Source organism: Cordyceps javanica, chromosome 1, assembly GCF_051103115.1.
Source record: "Cordyceps javanica chromosome 1, complete sequence".
NCBI lineage: Eukaryota > Fungi > Ascomycota > Sordariomycetes > Hypocreales > Cordycipitaceae > Cordyceps > Cordyceps javanica.
The window spans coordinates 2,955,206-2,971,279 of record NC_139295.1 but is presented as its reverse complement, the minus strand read 5'-3'; the positions used below and the strand labels follow the sequence as shown (position 1 = coordinate 2,971,279).

The following is a 16,074-nucleotide window of genomic DNA, read 5'->3' as shown; positions in this document are numbered from 1 at the left end:
CACCCACCCTCACAGGCCAAAAAAGCTCCAGGTCGTTACCGCTGTGCCAAGCTCAGACCATGGCTGCCCCTCGAGCGACGTCAATACAGAAAGCCAGGGAGGACGCACATGCTGGTACACACATAGAGAGAGGCACGCATACATATAATAGGTACATAGAGCTGCCACTCCCCTCTTTCCCTCGTAAACCTGACTCCCCTTCATTCCATCCTCCAATTCTCCTCCCCCAATCTCTTCCACCGCTTCTGAAACGATACTGTATCATCTCCGCCTCTTTTCCTGACCTCCCGCGCAAGAAGAATCCAACTCGCCGTCCTCTTCCACCCTCTCCGTCTCTCATCCATCCATCACCGCTTGCTGCTCCCGTTTCAACTGCCAGCGGCCGCTCTTCCACCCCGCACCTAAAACCAATCCATACCCCAGCGGCAGCCCTCACTTCCGTCTCGTTACGATAAGCATTCGTTTGACTATTTACTGTTCATAATTCCGTCATCATGTGGTGAGTACTACCGGCATGTCATTTGCAGAGGCTGTGAGAGCAATGGCGAGGATGCGTGCACCTTCACCTGCACCTGCCCCCGCCTACCTCTACCGGCCCTCTCGCGGCTCTTTGGCACCGGTTTGCTGATTCGACCTCGCAGTGGCATTTTCGGTTACATCAACTACCTTGTCGAGAAGGACCGCAAGTTCATTTTGGACACTCTTCTCAATGGTGAGCAGCTACGCTACTTTGCTCTCTCCGTCGCCGCCGGCCCCCAAACCAGCTAACTCAGACTTGCTTCTAGGCCTGTCTCGCCTCGAGTACCGAGGATACGACTCTGCCGGTCTTGCCATCGACGGCGACAAGAAGAACGATGTCCTTGCTTTCAAGGAAGTCGGAAAGGTTGCTAAGCTAAGGAAGCTCATCGAGGAGCAAAACCCCGACTCTAGCAAGATTTTCGACTCACATGCCGGTATCGCCCACACTCGCTGGGCTACCCACGGCCCCCCCTCCACCGTCAACTGCCACCCTCATCGGTAAGCCAAAATACTACGCTCCTGCGATGTGCCCGCTCTTAACACCGAAACACAGCTCCGATCCCACCTGGGAGTTTGCCATCGTCCACAACGGCATCATTACCAACTACAAGGAACTCAAGACCCTCCTCGAGAGCAAGGGCTTCCGATTCGAGACCGAGACCGATACCGAGTGCATTGCCAAGCTCACCAAGTACATTTATGACCAGGACCCCAAGATCGGCTTCACCGACCTTGCCAAGGCCGTCATCCAGGAGCTCGAGGGTGCCTACGGTCTGCTCATCAAGTCTGTCCACTACCCCCACGAGGTTATCGCCGCCCGTAAGGGTTCGCCCCTCGTCATCGGTGTCAAGACTCAGCGCCGTATGAAGGTCGACTTTGTCGACGTTGAGTACGCCGATGACCAAACTGCTCTTCCCGCCGATGCTGCCTCTCAGAACGTTGCTCTCAAGAAGAACGCTTCTAGCCTTCTGAGCCCTGGCGATAACCTCCTCGGCGCCGCTGATAAGTCGCTGCTTCATCGCTCCCAGTCCCGTGCTTTCATGACCGATGATGGCATGCCCATGCCTGCCGAGTTCTTCCTCTCCTCCGATCCTTCTGCCATTGTCGAGCACACCAAGAAGGTCCTCTACCTCGAGGATGACGATATCGCCCATATCCACGAGGGCTCCCTCAACATCCACCGTCTCAAGAAGGCCGATGGTAGCTCCAACACCCGCAGCATTCAGACCCTTGAACTTGAGCTGCAGGAGATTATGAAGGGCAAATTTGACCACTTCATGCAGAAGGAGATTTTCGAGCAGCCCGAGTCCGTCGTCAACACCATGCGTGGCCGTCTCGACATCGCCAATCAAAACGTTACCCTTGGTGGTCTTCGCGCCTACATCAGCACCATCCGTCGTTGCCGCAGAATCATATTCATTGCCTGTGGTACTAGCTACCACTCGTGCATGGCTGTTCGTGGCATCTTCGAGGAGCTGACTGAGATCCCCATTGCGGTTGAGCTGGCCTCTGACTTCCTCGATCGTCAGGCCCCTGTCTTCCGTGACGACACCTGCGTCTTTGTTTCGCAGTCTGGCGAGACGGCTGACTCCCTTATGGCGCTCCGCTACTGCCTGGAGCGTGGTGCCCTGACAGTGGGTATTGTCAACGTTGTCGGTTCCTCCATCTCTATGCTCACCCACTGCGGTGTCCACGTCAATGCCGGTCCCGAGATCGGTGTCGCCTCTACCAAGGCCTACACCTCACAGTTTATTGCCATGGTCATGTTTGCTCTCTCACTGAGCGAGGACCGTGCATCCAAGAAGGCCCGCCGTGAGGAGATCATGGATGGTCTCTCCAACATCTCCGCCCAGATCAAGGCCATCCTCGAGCTTGACAAGCCTATTAAGGACCTGTGCCAGAAGGTGTTCAAGGACCAGAAATCTCTGCTTCTGCTCGGCCGTGGTAGTCAGTTTTCCACTGCTCTCGAGGGTGCTCTCAAGATCAAGGAAATTTCTTACCTTCACTGCGAGGCTGTCATGTCTGGTGAGCTGAAGCACGGTGTCCTGGCGCTGGTTGACGAGAACCTGCCCATCATCATGATCATGACCCGTGACGAAATTTTCACCAAGTCTCTCAACGCCTACCAGCAGGTCATTGCTCGCGGTGGCAAGCCTATTGTTATCTGCAACCCTGGCGATGAGGAGTTCAAGTCGAGCGACGCTCTCAAGATTGAGGTCCCCAAGACTGTGGACTGCTTGCAGGGCCTTCTCAACGTCGTTCCCCTGCAGCTCATTGCCTACTGGCTGGCCGTCCTTGAGGGCCTCAACGTCGATTTCCCCCGAAATCTTGCGAAGTCAGTCACTGTTGAGTAACGGCGCCGTTCGGCCTCGCCGTTCGAGCTGGTAGTGCATACTGTGGCTTGGCGTTTGTTGAGTGTGATTTTGAGCCTTTCCTTCGGTTGGACTAAATGGTGTGCACTAAGGGCGTGCATCTCTACGGAGTTGGCACGATGCAAAAATTTGGATTTGTGTTTGTTTCGTTTATCTTGTTCTTATCACGACACATGCGATGATAGTAAATAGGGCGTCTCTAATTATGTACGGCCACAGGTGGCTTAAGCGAGACTAGCTATTATAATGATGATTTAGCGATATTACACTTGGGCGTGCGCAACGTGATGTGACGTTAGTTTTGGGATTGTACTCGTAGCCTGTTTGGTGCCCTCAATTACTTAGCGAGCTCTACACGCAACATGAAGTGTAGAACAAAACGTCTATTAGTACACATATATCGTTCTATGGCTCTGGATACATTGTCCCGATGCGCTTGTGCAGCACAATGCTGCCTGATCAGAACTCCTTTCTTCCACTTCCCAAGAGCCGACCCGAAACTAGACTGTTTGGGTCCCGTAGCCGCGGATTCTCTCGGCAAACGCCCAGCTCTGATTCTCGAGCTTGTTGTCGTACGAAACGTCGACGCCGTCCTTTGTGACGATGGCCATGGAGTAGGTGTCGAGGCTGCGGGCGTCGCGGTAAAAGAGCACCTTCATGCACTCCTTGACGAGCTCGACGGCCTCGTCCCGCTCCAGGGTCTTGGCAGCCTCGTCGTCGGGGACGCGGCGGCGCATGATGGGCTGGGCGAGCATGGCGCCGTAGCCGGTGGCGAGCGAGGGACTGGCGTACGTGGTACCGAGGAGGTCAGCGGCGGCGAGGAAGGGCTGCTGGTCGTCGTCGAGGCCGGCGATGAGCAGGTGGTTCCAGAGCGGGTCAAACTTGGAGCGGCGGTTGTAGAGCAGCTTGGAGAGGTAGCGGTGGAGGTTGGCGGCGTTGAGGCGGGGCGTCTCGCCCGACGAGTAGGCCTCGTCGAGGGCCAGGTCCGTCAGATGCCGGTCCAGGTACTGCATGTCCGAGATGTCGCCTGAGAAGCCGACGACCGATGTGCCCTGAAACGTCTTGAGGCGCTTGACGTCGGTGAAGCGGGCGAGGGAGCCGTACGAGGCTGAGGGTTGGGCATGTTAGCTTGTAGTTGACGGCGGTTGAGTAGTGTAGACATACCCAGGTTGTCGGCAGCAACGACGACGCCGTCCTTGAACTTCACGCCAACCACAGAGGTACCCGTAACAATAGGCTGCTGTGTGTGCGCCCGGGGCGCATTCTCCTGGACGTATGAGTGGTCGTAGGCGCCGTAGATGTCATCTCTAGGCTGGCGAGAGGGTTAGCCAAAGGCGCCGTTGACGGCAGATTTTCAGACGCGTGCGATATGAGGATGAATCTAGCTGAATTGACGTACACGACCCCATGCTTGTGGACGGTGATCCATTCTGAATTTATAATTGGGCTTTGTATATGTAGCGTCGGTCAGAGAGATCTGTGGGAGAGGGGGCGAGTAGCTGGGGGGAGGTCGGTTATGTAGCAGGAGATGCAATTCGTCGCTCAGAGACTGAAGGATGAGCGATGCAGGCCGTGACGATGGTAGGATTAGGAAACGGAGATGGTGAGCGAATGCTGTGTTGGAACAGCTATTGTCCAGGCTTGGTGTGTTCGCGCGTCCCACTGCAGCCTGCGTCGTCGCTGCTGCGGTGCAGAGGATGACATAAGCTAGACTGACTTCATTGGAGAGCGCAAGCTAAGAAGCTTCAAAGTACTAACTACTTAGATTAATGGTGTAACTTTGCGGAAAGCCCATGTACTATGTACACTGAAGCTCCCCCCCGCTCGCAGCATTATCAGAGATAGCTATAGGCTACCTTCGCGCTACTTGCAGCCACACACAAAAGCTCCGCTAGATGCAGGTACCTCGCCCTACAGCTTGAGGTACCACTCATTAAGTAACGTCAAGGGAGAAGGGGGACATGCGACCGCAACCCGCGTTCGATCAGAAACAGCCCCCCAGCCCTCGTCATTTCCCTGCCTCCCATTAACGTACGTGACACAAACAAGTCGTTTCTCAGGCAATCGCGGAACACCAATATCAAAATTGCAGAATAATTCCGCGACTCCTCGATTCGCACGCGGATAAATTGCGACTGCACTGTTGCAACAACAGCGTAATCGCGCGATTGTTTACTTTTCCTACCGCTTCTGGGCATCCGCTCCAAAGCTTAGCACAAGCCGACGACCTGTTGCCGTAGCCACCACCACCAAGTTCAACACAATGCTGAGTCTTTTGAATAAGGGCGTCGCTGCGCGCGCACTTTCCGCCGCGGCCGTCCCGACCGCCTCCAGGATCGTCGTTCCCGTCTTCGCCGCCGCCGCGGTTCCGCGCGTGCGTCGACTCGCACCGATCGCCAGGAGCTTCACCGCGTCGGCCCGGGTTCGCTTCCCCACGACAGCGGCATCCAAAGGTGGCGCCGGCGCTAAGCCCAAGAAGACGACCGGCACGGCCAAGAAGAGCACGAAGAAGCCTGCGGCCAAGAAGAAGAAGCCTGCGGCCAAGAAGAAGCCCGCGGCCAAGAAGAAGAAGGCCTTGACGCCGGAGCAGAAGGAGAAGAAGCAGCTCGCGCAGCTGCGCAAGATGGCGCTGCCCAAGGCTCCCAAGGGCAAGCCGGCCAACGCATGGACCGTATTCCTCTCCGAGAACGTCACCAGCGGCAGCGGCGTGGCCCTGACGGACAAGGTCAAGGACGTGGCAGCCCGCTTCAAGAGCCTCCCTGAGCATGAAAAAACGGTACGTTCGAGTCTTTAGAACTGCACAAAACGGGAGGATGTTGTATGTATTTGTGTGTGCTAACTACTTGCTCGCCATTAGCGTCTGACTGAGCGCGCCCAAGAAAACGCCGAGGCCAACAAGCAGGCTCTGCAGGAGTGGATTAAGTCGTACCCCGTCGAGGCCGTCTACATGGCCAACCTAGCACGCCGCCGCCTCGCGCGTAAGCTCGAGAAGAAGCGTCCCACGATCCTCCGCGACGATCGTCTGCCCAAGCCCGCGCCCAGTGCTTACTCGCTTTTCATCAAATCCCGTCACGAACAGGTCGCCGCTGCCTCGCCCACCGACGCCTTCCGCCAGCTCGCCCAGCAGTGGAAGGCGCTGTCCGAGTCCGAGAGACAGCAGTTCAAGGACGCCGCCAGCGCCGACCTCCAAAGGACACGCGAGGCCACTGAGGATCTCCGCGCCAAGGGCAAGGCCTACTGGACCGCCAAGGGCCTGTAAAAAGAAAGTCTACAATGGATACCGCTGCGAAGCGCAGCGGACATAGATTGAATGAGTAGCTTGCGGAGAGAACTAGGGTAAAGGACCAAATTAGGCTCGCGGGCTCGTGAACGTTCATGACCAAGGGATTTCTTTTGTTGTGCAGGATCGCCCCCCCGCTCTCAATCTTGTTGTCGCTTCTTCTTGTAAGGCCAGGAGCAAAAGGGAAACTTTGATTTATTTCTATGGTGGTGCTTGGTTTTTTCCTTTTTGTGAAGTTACTTTTTTCTGTTGTACTCTTGTGATGCTGGATCTTCTTTCCAGCTGGAAAACAGATCGTGTACAATTATACTTGCGAGCTGAAATGAAAATATTCAGATACTAATCAATTACTTCCACATGGTATGGGTTCTTTGTGTGTAATTTGGCCCAAGTAGCATCATTGTATTAGAATACGGAAAACCCGTCGCAGACTCCGCCATATGCTAGATGTTCGTTATTGATCCAACAGGGTCGATGTTGCCATGCCCACCAGTCTTATAAAACGCCTGTATGAAAAAAAACCAGAAAAGTCCACCGTGATATTCTGATAAAAATGAGGAAACCAACGAAAACAAGAGAACCTGATCTATTGTGAACAAGAACAGAGAAACAGAGAGAGCATAGTAATAGAAACACCAGAATCGCCGGGATCCAAAAAAAAAAAAAACAATAGAACAGATTGGAAAAGATGGATTGGCCCCAGAGATTGAACTTATGGCACAACCTCTACCGCCACAACACCGTCGGCGTCGTACCACTGTGCGCCAGTCGCTTTGATGTGACGGCCACTGGCCAAGTACAACAGCAGGTACGTGTGTTTGGCGACGTGCGCCCACCCGTAGAGCTTGATGGTGTGCCCGTCGGCGGTGCGACAGCACCAGACGCCCCAGCCTGCAAGGCCGCTGAGGATGTAGCTGGTGAGAAAGGCCCACGCGTCGTCACGCTGCCCAGGCGGCCAGCGGCGGCAGTCAACGCGCCAGTGGCCGCGCTCGAGCGGGCTGAGGGCGGTGGCACGGTGGACGACCGGGCGGTACCGTGAGGAGAGGTCGTATGCGAGCTTGGCCAGCTTGGCGGAGACGGAGCTCGTGATATCGAGGTGATGGACGCCAACGGGTGGTGACGGTGGCCGCACAGAGAGAGAGGACGAGGAGGATGCCGACGGATGCGTGGAGGGAACCTGGGAGAGGGCATTGTAGGAGAGTGACGACGAGAGCGTTGGCGTATCTTGCTGCTGACGAGTTTCGTTGGTGTTGTTGCCGGCACTGCAGACAATGTGCACGCCGCCAGAGTCTTGCGCGTGTCCGCGGAGGGGGTTTGACGGCAGAGGATCGGAGTCTAGCCGGGGAGGGGCAAAGATTGACGAGGCATTGCTGCTAGGTATACTTGGTATACTAGACGATATGTGCGTGACGTCTAGAGCAGATGTATCATGGCCGTCATCATCATATAGAGCCTTGCGCTTTCGAGAGGGTCCCGATACGAGCGGCGTGGCGGGAATGGTAGCCTGACGCTGACTTCTATTCTCTTGGGTGCCGTTTGGATACGTTGGAGACTTTGAAGAAGGCATACCGACATCAATCGCCTGCACTTCGGTCTTCACGTTCCTGGCCTTGGCACAGTCGCCGTCACTCGACAGCGTACCAGACGATATTGGGGGTGGTGCCGTGGGAGTTGGGACGAGCGGCCGATTGCCCATGTACCGCTGCAGCACGCGTGTGGGAGTTACGTTGAACATGTCGCAGTCCGGCATGGGGTACGAATCCGCAATCTGGCTAGGCAACTGGCGCACTGCAGTGGTTGGCGTCGTGACATTATCATCAGGCAGTACCTGCGGCAGCGGGGGCGGCGTGGTACGGGTCGTTTCTCCCACGATGACACGCGGCGAGTGTCTGTTGTCCAGAGCCCCCATAAAGCTCAATTCCTGCGAGTCGGAGCAAAATGACTGCGGCACAGCAAAGCCTCCATTGTCGTCGCACTGCCGTGAGGGAGGTGGTTGTTGCGGTTCAGGCGAGCTGGGAATGGTGATCTGGGTCCAGCTGCCCGCCGCAGAGGACAGGTATGCCTGGGCGAGGCGGCGGTATGTTGCATCGTCAGATACCCTGCTGGGAGCAGTGACGTGGACCAAAATCTCAACGTCGCCGGAAGACTGGCTGGCCATGATGTGCAGTGATGAGAGGACAGCGGTAGTAGTGATGGGCGAACTTTGAGATTCATGGCGACGAGAAGAATGACGAAGAAAAAGAAGGAGGGGAAACTGCCTTGATGTCTGAACCTGTTGGGCAGAAAAAAGGTTGGCGTGCCACCGGCTGTGTGGTGTAACTCTTGTAGAGGCCGTCGTGCAAAGGCTGGTGCGTGACGATGATACTTTATACACGTTTTTGGAGGGTTTCGAGCAGGCAGCAGGTCGCAGTCGGAGAGACGTGTTGTTGGCCTGGCGTGGTTGTTTGAAAAGGCCGCTATTCGCAGTCGCATGAGCTCCGAGGGCAAGGCTGACGCGCAGGGATGCGGAGCGCGAAGCGACGAATGTGGTTTTTGTCAAGGGTCCATGACGAGGCTGATGGTTCACGGAGATGTATTTTGAGTTTGGGGCGTCGATGCCCTGCATGCAGGCAGCGATGAGCCACTGTGGGGCTGGTGACAACCTTTTTTGGGGGGGGGGGGATAGAAGAGGTAGCAAAACAACAGGTACACTGTACAAAAAGAGTAATGAAAATTATTATGAAAAACCGAGAAAGACATCAGGGAATGTTTAGAAGTAGAGATTGCAGTAAATAGGAATTAAAAAGGACATTGCTGATAATCTGCCGCTCTGTGATTGGCTCGTCCTTTCTCATCCCTCTGCAAACAGAGTGCTTGAATTAAAACATGCCTGACCCTAAATCATCTCGATAGAGAAATCATGTCAGGTGTAATATATCTCATCTCCCTTCTTCATCTACAAATGTATCACACCATTTACTTACTCAGCCTGGGTAAGTAGTGTGTGAACAGGTAGGCAAGGCAAGCAGGCAAGCTAGCAAGGTACTGGGGTACATGCTCCAAAAACGTTGTAGTGGGGCGCCGCAACCCCTAACTACATAGATACCTACCTATCCAGATATAGTCAGCTCCAAGCACTTCAGACCAAAAGCTCCGACGAACTTCCAACCACACAAGAACAGATACTGCCTCCTCGATCCATTCCTTTTTTTTGCCCTCAACACTGCCGACCCAATTGTTTCGCCCTCGACACGGAACCCGCCATGACCGCCCGAACCGCCCCCAAAGGTGACCTGGGCAAGGTCCTCGTCGTCGGCGGCAACGGCTTCCTCGGCCACCACATCGTCAACCAGGCCCTCGACGACTGGCACTGCCGCCACGTCGCCTCGGTCGACCTGCGCTGCGACCGCAACCGCCGCGCCGACGCCGACTACCACGAGTGCGACATCACCGACGCGCCCAAGCTCGCGGCCCTCCTGGACAAGGTCCGCCCGGACGTCGTCATCCACACAGCCTCGCCCGTCGCCAGCGACAACGCCGTCCACCGGGAGCTGTTCCGCCGCGTCAACGTCGACGGCACGCGCGCCGTCGTCGAGGCCTGCCAGCAGGCGCGCGTCAAGGCCCTCGTCTACACGTCGTCGGCCAGCGTCGTGAGCGACTTCCGCGGCGACCTCTTCAACGCCGACGAGCGCTGGCCCGTCATCCGCGCCCCGCAGCAGGTCGAGTACTACTCCGAGACCAAGGCCGCCGCCGAGGAGCTCGTCACCCGCGCCAACCGCGCCGAGCCGGCCCCGTCTTTCCTCACCGCGTCCATCCGCCCGGCCGGCATCTTTGGCGAGGGCGACGTCCAGGCGCTCGCCGGCCTGCTCGGCGCCTACCGCACCGGCAAGTCCAAGGTGCAGCTCGGCGACAACAACAACATCTTTGACTTTACCTACGTCGGCAACGTCGCGCACGCCCACCTCCTGGCCGCGCGCCTGCTGCTCGCCACGGCCGCCGCCTCGACCACGCCCCTCGACCACGAGCGCGTCGACGGCGAGGTCTTCTTCGTCACCAACGACGAGCCCGTCTACTTTTGGGACTTTGCCCGCGCCGTCTGGCGCGCCGCCGGCAACCAGGCCGGCACCGACGGCGTCTGGCAGATCTCGCGCGACACCTCGCTGCTCCTCGGCACGGCCAGTGAAATCTTCAACTCCATCATCCAGAAGAAGCCCACCTTTACCAAGCAGCGCGCCATCCTCTCTACCATGACCCGCTACTACAACATCACAAAGGCCAAGATGGTGCTCGGCTACGAGCCTCAGTGGACCCTGCAGGAAGGCGTCGATCGTGGTGTCAAGTGGTTTTTGGAAAACGAAAAGGCTCAATAATGGCATGGTGAGAGTTAACATTGGTTGAAAAAAAAAGTTGCGGTTATCATGCCTCGTGTATAGAATTACTTCATAAAACTGTAATATAAATAATTATTGTGCGCACCTATGTTACATAGGAAGAAGACGAGCGGTATAATAGCTGCGCGACACGTAGATATCGCGACACTTGGGAGAAAGCAAGCAAGGGAATGTTTACATCTGCAAAGATCCCGGCGACACTTGCCGAACATTTTCCTTCTTCTACGTATAACAGCTAGTAGAGATGCCAGTATGCCTGACGGTGAGACCTTGATGATGAAGCAGATTCCCATACCAACGCACAAGGTGTAACTTGACGAGCTAGTTCTATCCATGATATTGAAATCTGTAGAATAGCCGTTCAACATATCAATTGGCAGATGCTTTAGCGACTTGCCGCAATAAAAGCCTCATTGCTGTGGTCTCGTGAATCGCATCGACATTTATTTCCGTGAGAAGCCTAGGGCACCGTTCACTGGCCTTCACTAAGCTATATCCATTCAGATACCAAAAAGGGGGGGGGACAAAAGCCGCCCAACGAAAATGAGACATGTAAGAAGACATCAGAGGTATATCAGAAAATCAACAAACATAAACGAATAATAGACTGGCAAAGATAAAGGGAAAACATGATTGTTTCCGCTGGCTATGCTGATATTCTTGTCTCGCAAATAGACAATAAAAAAACCACCGCCATTTTTCTGTAAGCCGGCCGCCCCTAGAGAAGAGAAGTAAAAAGAAATGAAAGAAAAAAGTTCGCAGGTGTCTATTTCATGGCACATCTCGCCAAATGTGGCCATCCCGACATGTTTGGAAGCTGCTCTGTTGAAAAAAAAAAAGTCTACTGACAGACTCCCTCACGCCACTGTGATCTCCATCGCCACCGAAAACACCAAAGATATAAAAAACCCGTTCCATCAAAAAAAGGGGAAGCTCAACAAAAAGCATCCGGAGATTCGAGGCCAGTCGCAAGGAAATCTACTCAAGGCTCATAGCTTGCATTGGGTACATCTTCATGCCGTCACCGGTATGTCTCTCGCAGATCAATCACGCTGCAGTCTGCTGACGATCCCTCTTTCCGCTATGCAGTAAACGCCATGGCTAATGAATGCAATATCACACAGGCTCCCACGGCTCCTACACAGGAGAGCGACAAAGGCTGCCGAGTATGTCATGTATAAAAAACGAAACCAAACGTTGACGCTTTAAAAAAATTTCAGCTTGATTTGACTCATTTGCGCTTTTAGGATCAGGAATTATTTCAAACAAGCCCACCCGGGTGCTGCTGCTGTTGCTGCTGCGGCCAGCCAGAGCTACGCCAGTCACGGGGGTTGTGCTCTGTCCGCGCCAAGTGACCCTCGGAGCGGTTGTAGTTGCTGTTGCTGTATGGTGATGGGTCGTCTGGGTTTCGCCATTTCTGGGGCGGCGTGCCCTGATTCGACTGAGAGTAATGCGACGGCGGATCCTGCACGGGGCGCACTGTGCGCTCGCCTTGCCACAATGAAGGATCTGTCTCTACCCTCTTGGGAGGAGAGCGGCTGGAGAGGTCCGGACGGTTGTACACCTCTGTGATTTCAGCAGCTGGAATTTGCCCACGTCGATCTTGGAACCGCTTCAGGATCTCCTTGGTCGTGATCTCGGTGCTTCCGCTGAATAGATATGGGTCGTTGAGAAGGGTCAAAAGGTCATCTGGAACCTGGCACATCTCTTCAATGTGGATGATGAGCACCTCAACCGCGTCAATGACATATATTGCCTCACTGTCGAGTGCTGGCGCTTTGGCGGCATTGGTGAGAATGTTAGGCGCAATGACGGTGGCAAGGTTGCGGACGTCCATCTTAGAGCCAACCTCCTCGTCCAACTGATGAAAGGTGCCAGCCCATTTAAGAAAAGTAAACAAAATTTCCAAACAGTCGCGATGGCTCTTGGGCAGCAGACAGCACACCAGGTGCAAGCACTGCTTGCGCTTGGAATGATCAGTAATCTTGGCCGCGCTAATCCATAGGCGATAAAGTTTGTGTGTCATCAGCGGGTCTGGAAGATCACGAAGATATCGCTTGAGGATAGCCGCGAGCTGGATAACTGGTTGCTCCATGAAGTTGATTTGATCACAGCCTTCATTGTTGACGCGATCAACCATCTCTTGCTGCTTCTTGATGTTGCCGTTTTTTCGGAAGACACCTTCGACAGAGAGGTCCATTTGACGCATAGAAGAAATGATATCGTCAATAATGGCAGGAATTCGCAAGGTACCAGGTCCGACACCATCCGTCGATTCGGCGCCGTCTCGCTCAATGATGACCTCAAGGGGTACACCAAAGACACCCTTCTTCTTCACGTTTTTGCCTTTGTCGTTCTTGAAAGCCTTGCCCAGGTTCTTCCAGAATGTAGGCTGTTTTCTTGATTCGATGAAAGACAACAGCTCGTCGAGGTTAAACTCTGGTTCAAGCATGGGCTGCATCGTGAGCACAGCCAGATGTCGCACGTTGAAGTACTCGAGGGCAGAGAGCTCTGGGAAGAATTTACGAACTAATCTCGGCTGGTATGGATCTGGAGCTCGCACATCCTGATTCTGGCTGGCGGACAAAGTTCTTTGGTGTCGTGTGGCAATGCCAGTATCAGCCATGGTAGGCCGTCGTGATTCTTGTGCCAATTCTCGTTGCTGTTGCTCTTTCGATTGTTCAACAGCTACGATACGGGGGATGTCATCAAGAGTTATGGCATCATTATGACCAAACATCATATCTGTAGAGTTTTGGGGAGCGTGTTTGCTCTCGCCCGGAGCAGGAGACACTGCGCGCGGGCCGCGTCCGTCGCTGTCCATGACTCTTGATGTGCGGGCATGTTTGACACTGGAGGAGAGATGTCGATCGAGACGCGTGCTCCTAAGCCGGCGAACTTCGTTTAATGTATTCTCATATGTCGACTCTCGATGATGCTCCTTGTCTCCCGTTGCGGAGTATGACTTTGATCGGTTATCTGCGCCAAAGTTGGGCCGATCGGGGCCAAGTCCGTTGGCTGGCTTCTCACCTGGGGCGTATGGTATAGTGCCGTTGCTTCGAAGAATGTCCAGTAGTCGGGCAAGTGCAACCTTAAGCAGGAATACATATTGCTGTAATTTGGAGATGTGTTCGAGTGGCAAGGATGCGTCAGGGTGCTGCGGGGGTATGCAATTTGTGCATGAGATCTTGCGGTCGGATGTGGTAAAGGTCGCTTCACCGAGTGCACGGCCAAGTTCACGACCACATCTTGAACACCGGATACAAGCCAAGTGCCATCTATAATCACCAGTGGTGGCGCATTCATCCTCGACAGATCGTCTGCAAACACCACAATGGTCTGAATCCTTAGCGGCGAGCCGGCCATCGATCATGTTTACCGTCTCGTCATTTTTGAAAGATTCGAAGTCATTGAGATCATCGAGGAACTGATGCAAACCGTTGCTCTCTTGTGTCTCACGTTCGAACCGCAAGGCACCCTGCAGACATATGCGGATTAAAAGTTTGAGGTAGTGTGCCAAGCCTGTCACTAGGGAGAGAAGTTCCTGAGTAACACCGAGTTTACGCGCATCGGCGTCCTGCGTTTTCGACAGCAGGGAAAAGAATGACACGATCTTTTTGCAAAGCAGCTTTGCTTCGCGACCATATGACATGCCTACTAGTGTTAGTATAGAAGTTCTCATATGGGTTGGAGTCGAGTCCGGCTCACCCTTTTCGGAGTTCTGAGTGATGAGTTGATCCAGTCTGTCAGCTGACCGGAATAAGATCTCAACATGCCAAATGAAGCGCTTGGCCACAAGCACGCCATCGACATAGGATCCGTTGCTGACATGAAGCAGCATATCTGAGATGCAGGCTGCAGAAGATTCCTCAAACGTCGACAAGACACTCCATATACGGTATACCTTATCTTCCATGCGCTCTTCGTCAACGCGGATCAATTCTCTATCAGCGGGGTCGGCCAAGTCGAGAGGCAACTGAGGATCGTTCGAAGGCTGACCGAGACGAACGTTCCAGAATTTATGAATCATGTAGCATTCTGGATGCCAGTGCTGATTCTGACCATTGCGAAAAATCTCGACAAACTGTTTCAGAATGGCAGTCTGGCAACCGTTGCATCGTTGGGCGAATCTTGTGGAATAATGATAGTGGCAGTAGACATTGCCATCGTGTTCGTAGTAACTGTCCTGGGCGCCGAAAATAGTGTCGCACATGGAGCAGGTAAAGTGGTCGACGTGATATTTGCGGTCCAGAGCTGTTATGTATGAACCGCGCAGAGCGCCGCCGCACTGAAAACAGAGAAGACCCAGACGTCTAAAGTAGTCCGTTTCGCAGAGGGGGTACTGGCCCTCGCCGTTCTCATCGTCCGCGGGAAAGAATTTCGAGGCCACAATTTCACCACAGTCCTACGCGTGGTTGGTTAGTTTGCTGCAGATGCAGTGGTTGAGGGAAAGGGACATGGCCCACGAGGGCGTTCCCGCCAACGCATCGGTCAAGGTTAGGAGTAACATACTCTGCACTTGAAGCAGTCGAGATGGAAGGTGCCGTCGAGGGCACGAACAAACTGGCCGGTCAAGGGCTCGCCGCACTTTTTGCAAATACGAATCTGGCCGCTGGCAGTGCGGCCGGTTCTTTGGCGCGACCTGTTTCTCTCGCTGCTCTTGCGAGGCGGCTCATCGTGCCAGGGGGAGCCACCGGGTAACGAGCCGGGCAGTGAAACGGGGCCTGGGTTCGAGTTTGTGAGCCTTAGTTTGTGGTTGCTGTCGGGAGTTTGTCGACCGGCAGTCTGCCAGTTTTTGTCGCCCGTATCGGTGGCGAGCTGGTTGTTGTCGCCATGGGCCAGGTCGGCTGGCAGCCCGTTGGAGGAGTCGAATGCCATGTTGACTGGCATCAAAGCGCAGCGGGATTAGAAGGCGCGACGCCCAGCAATGCGGGCAGTAGTCGTAGTAGCAATAAAAAGAAGGAGGATAGAGATTCGCCGTATCTTCAACTCGTGCCTTTTCCTCGTCGGCTCAACGCCAAAGTGGTTCAGGATTGGTACAGAGAGGGGTTAGTGACGAAGCGGTCTGCATCTGCTCGGCTGCGGGTGCCGGGAAGAAAGGACAGGGAAGTTGGGAATATTCAGTGCCAATTGCGAATATTGTGACTGTATCATCAAGGATGCCGGCGGACGGAGGTGGCTGACTGAGCGAGAGGAGTAAATCAATACAAAGTCGTAGGGCGAAAATTAGACGTCGGAAGGTCTGCGCGGGCGTGGGTGGTTCGCGTGACGAAAGACCAGCGAACGCGGGTATCGATGGGGCGGCGCACGGCGCTTTGGAGGCCAGGATGGTAGGCGGCTTGATTAATGAATGGTGCGAGAGAGTAAGTGCAAATGGGTGAAGATAGCTTTTTGCACGAATAGGTGGGATTGAAACATGTAAACTGAGAAGAAGACGTAGTGGATGGGTCGAGGAATCAAGGCTGGGGAGAAGAGAGGAGGGGGGTGTGCCAAGTTGGTTCTGGAAGTGAGAGAGTTGTTGCTGGCGGTAGGT

At 54.5% G+C, this 16,074-nt stretch overlaps 6 protein-coding genes across 6 annotated transcripts; 3 read left to right on the top strand and 3 right to left on the bottom strand.

The window, feature by feature from the left end:
* Window positions 1-494: 494 nt before the first annotated feature.
* On the top strand, window positions 495-2,873 carry V2A60_000900 (glutamine--fructose-6-phosphate transaminase (isomerizing) GFA1; the record flags this gene model as incomplete). Its single annotated transcript, XM_083252266.1, has 4 exons — window positions 495-499; window positions 642-712; window positions 786-1,017; window positions 1,073-2,873. 4 exons carry the CDS (start codon window positions 495-497, stop codon window positions 2,871-2,873), a joined length of 2,109 nt encoding a protein of 702 aa, XP_083108392.1.
* Window positions 2,874-3,391: 518 nt separating this feature from the next.
* On the bottom strand, window positions 3,392-4,320 carry V2A60_000899 (proteasome core particle subunit beta 7; the record flags this gene model as incomplete). Its single annotated transcript, XM_083252265.1, has 3 exons — window positions 3,392-3,999; window positions 4,056-4,203; window positions 4,291-4,320. The coding sequence occupies 3 exons, from the start codon at window positions 4,318-4,320 to the stop codon at window positions 3,392-3,394; spliced, it is 786 nt and encodes a 261-aa protein (XP_083108391.1).
* Window positions 4,321-5,154: 834 nt separating this feature from the next.
* V2A60_000898 (uncharacterized protein) lies at window positions 5,155-6,150 on the top strand (the record flags this gene model as incomplete). Its single annotated transcript, XM_083252264.1, has 2 exons — window positions 5,155-5,667; window positions 5,749-6,150. The coding sequence occupies 2 exons, from the start codon at window positions 5,155-5,157 to the stop codon at window positions 6,148-6,150; spliced, it is 915 nt and encodes a 304-aa protein (XP_083108390.1).
* A 733-nt stretch (window positions 6,151-6,883) lies between these two features.
* Window positions 6,884-8,329, bottom strand: V2A60_000897 (uncharacterized protein; the record flags this gene model as incomplete). The annotated part of the gene is made up of 1 exon (XM_083252263.1): window positions 6,884-8,329. One exon carries the CDS (start codon window positions 8,327-8,329, stop codon window positions 6,884-6,886), a length of 1,446 nt encoding a protein of 481 aa, XP_083108389.1.
* Window positions 8,330-9,413: 1,084 nt separating this feature from the next.
* Window positions 9,414-10,520, top strand: V2A60_000896 (3-beta hydroxysteroid dehydrogenase/isomerase family-domain-containing protein; the record flags this gene model as incomplete). Its single annotated transcript, XM_083252262.1, has 1 exon — window positions 9,414-10,520. The coding sequence occupies one exon, from the start codon at window positions 9,414-9,416 to the stop codon at window positions 10,518-10,520; it is 1,107 nt and encodes a 368-aa protein (XP_083108388.1).
* A 1,282-nt stretch (window positions 10,521-11,802) lies between these two features.
* On the bottom strand, window positions 11,803-15,419 carry V2A60_000895 (uncharacterized protein; the record flags this gene model as incomplete). The annotated part of the gene is made up of 3 exons (XM_083252261.1): window positions 11,803-14,195; window positions 14,250-14,946; window positions 15,054-15,419. The coding sequence occupies 3 exons, from the start codon at window positions 15,417-15,419 to the stop codon at window positions 11,803-11,805; spliced, it is 3,456 nt and encodes a 1,151-aa protein (XP_083108387.1).
* Between the last annotated feature and the right edge of the window lie 655 nt (window positions 15,420-16,074).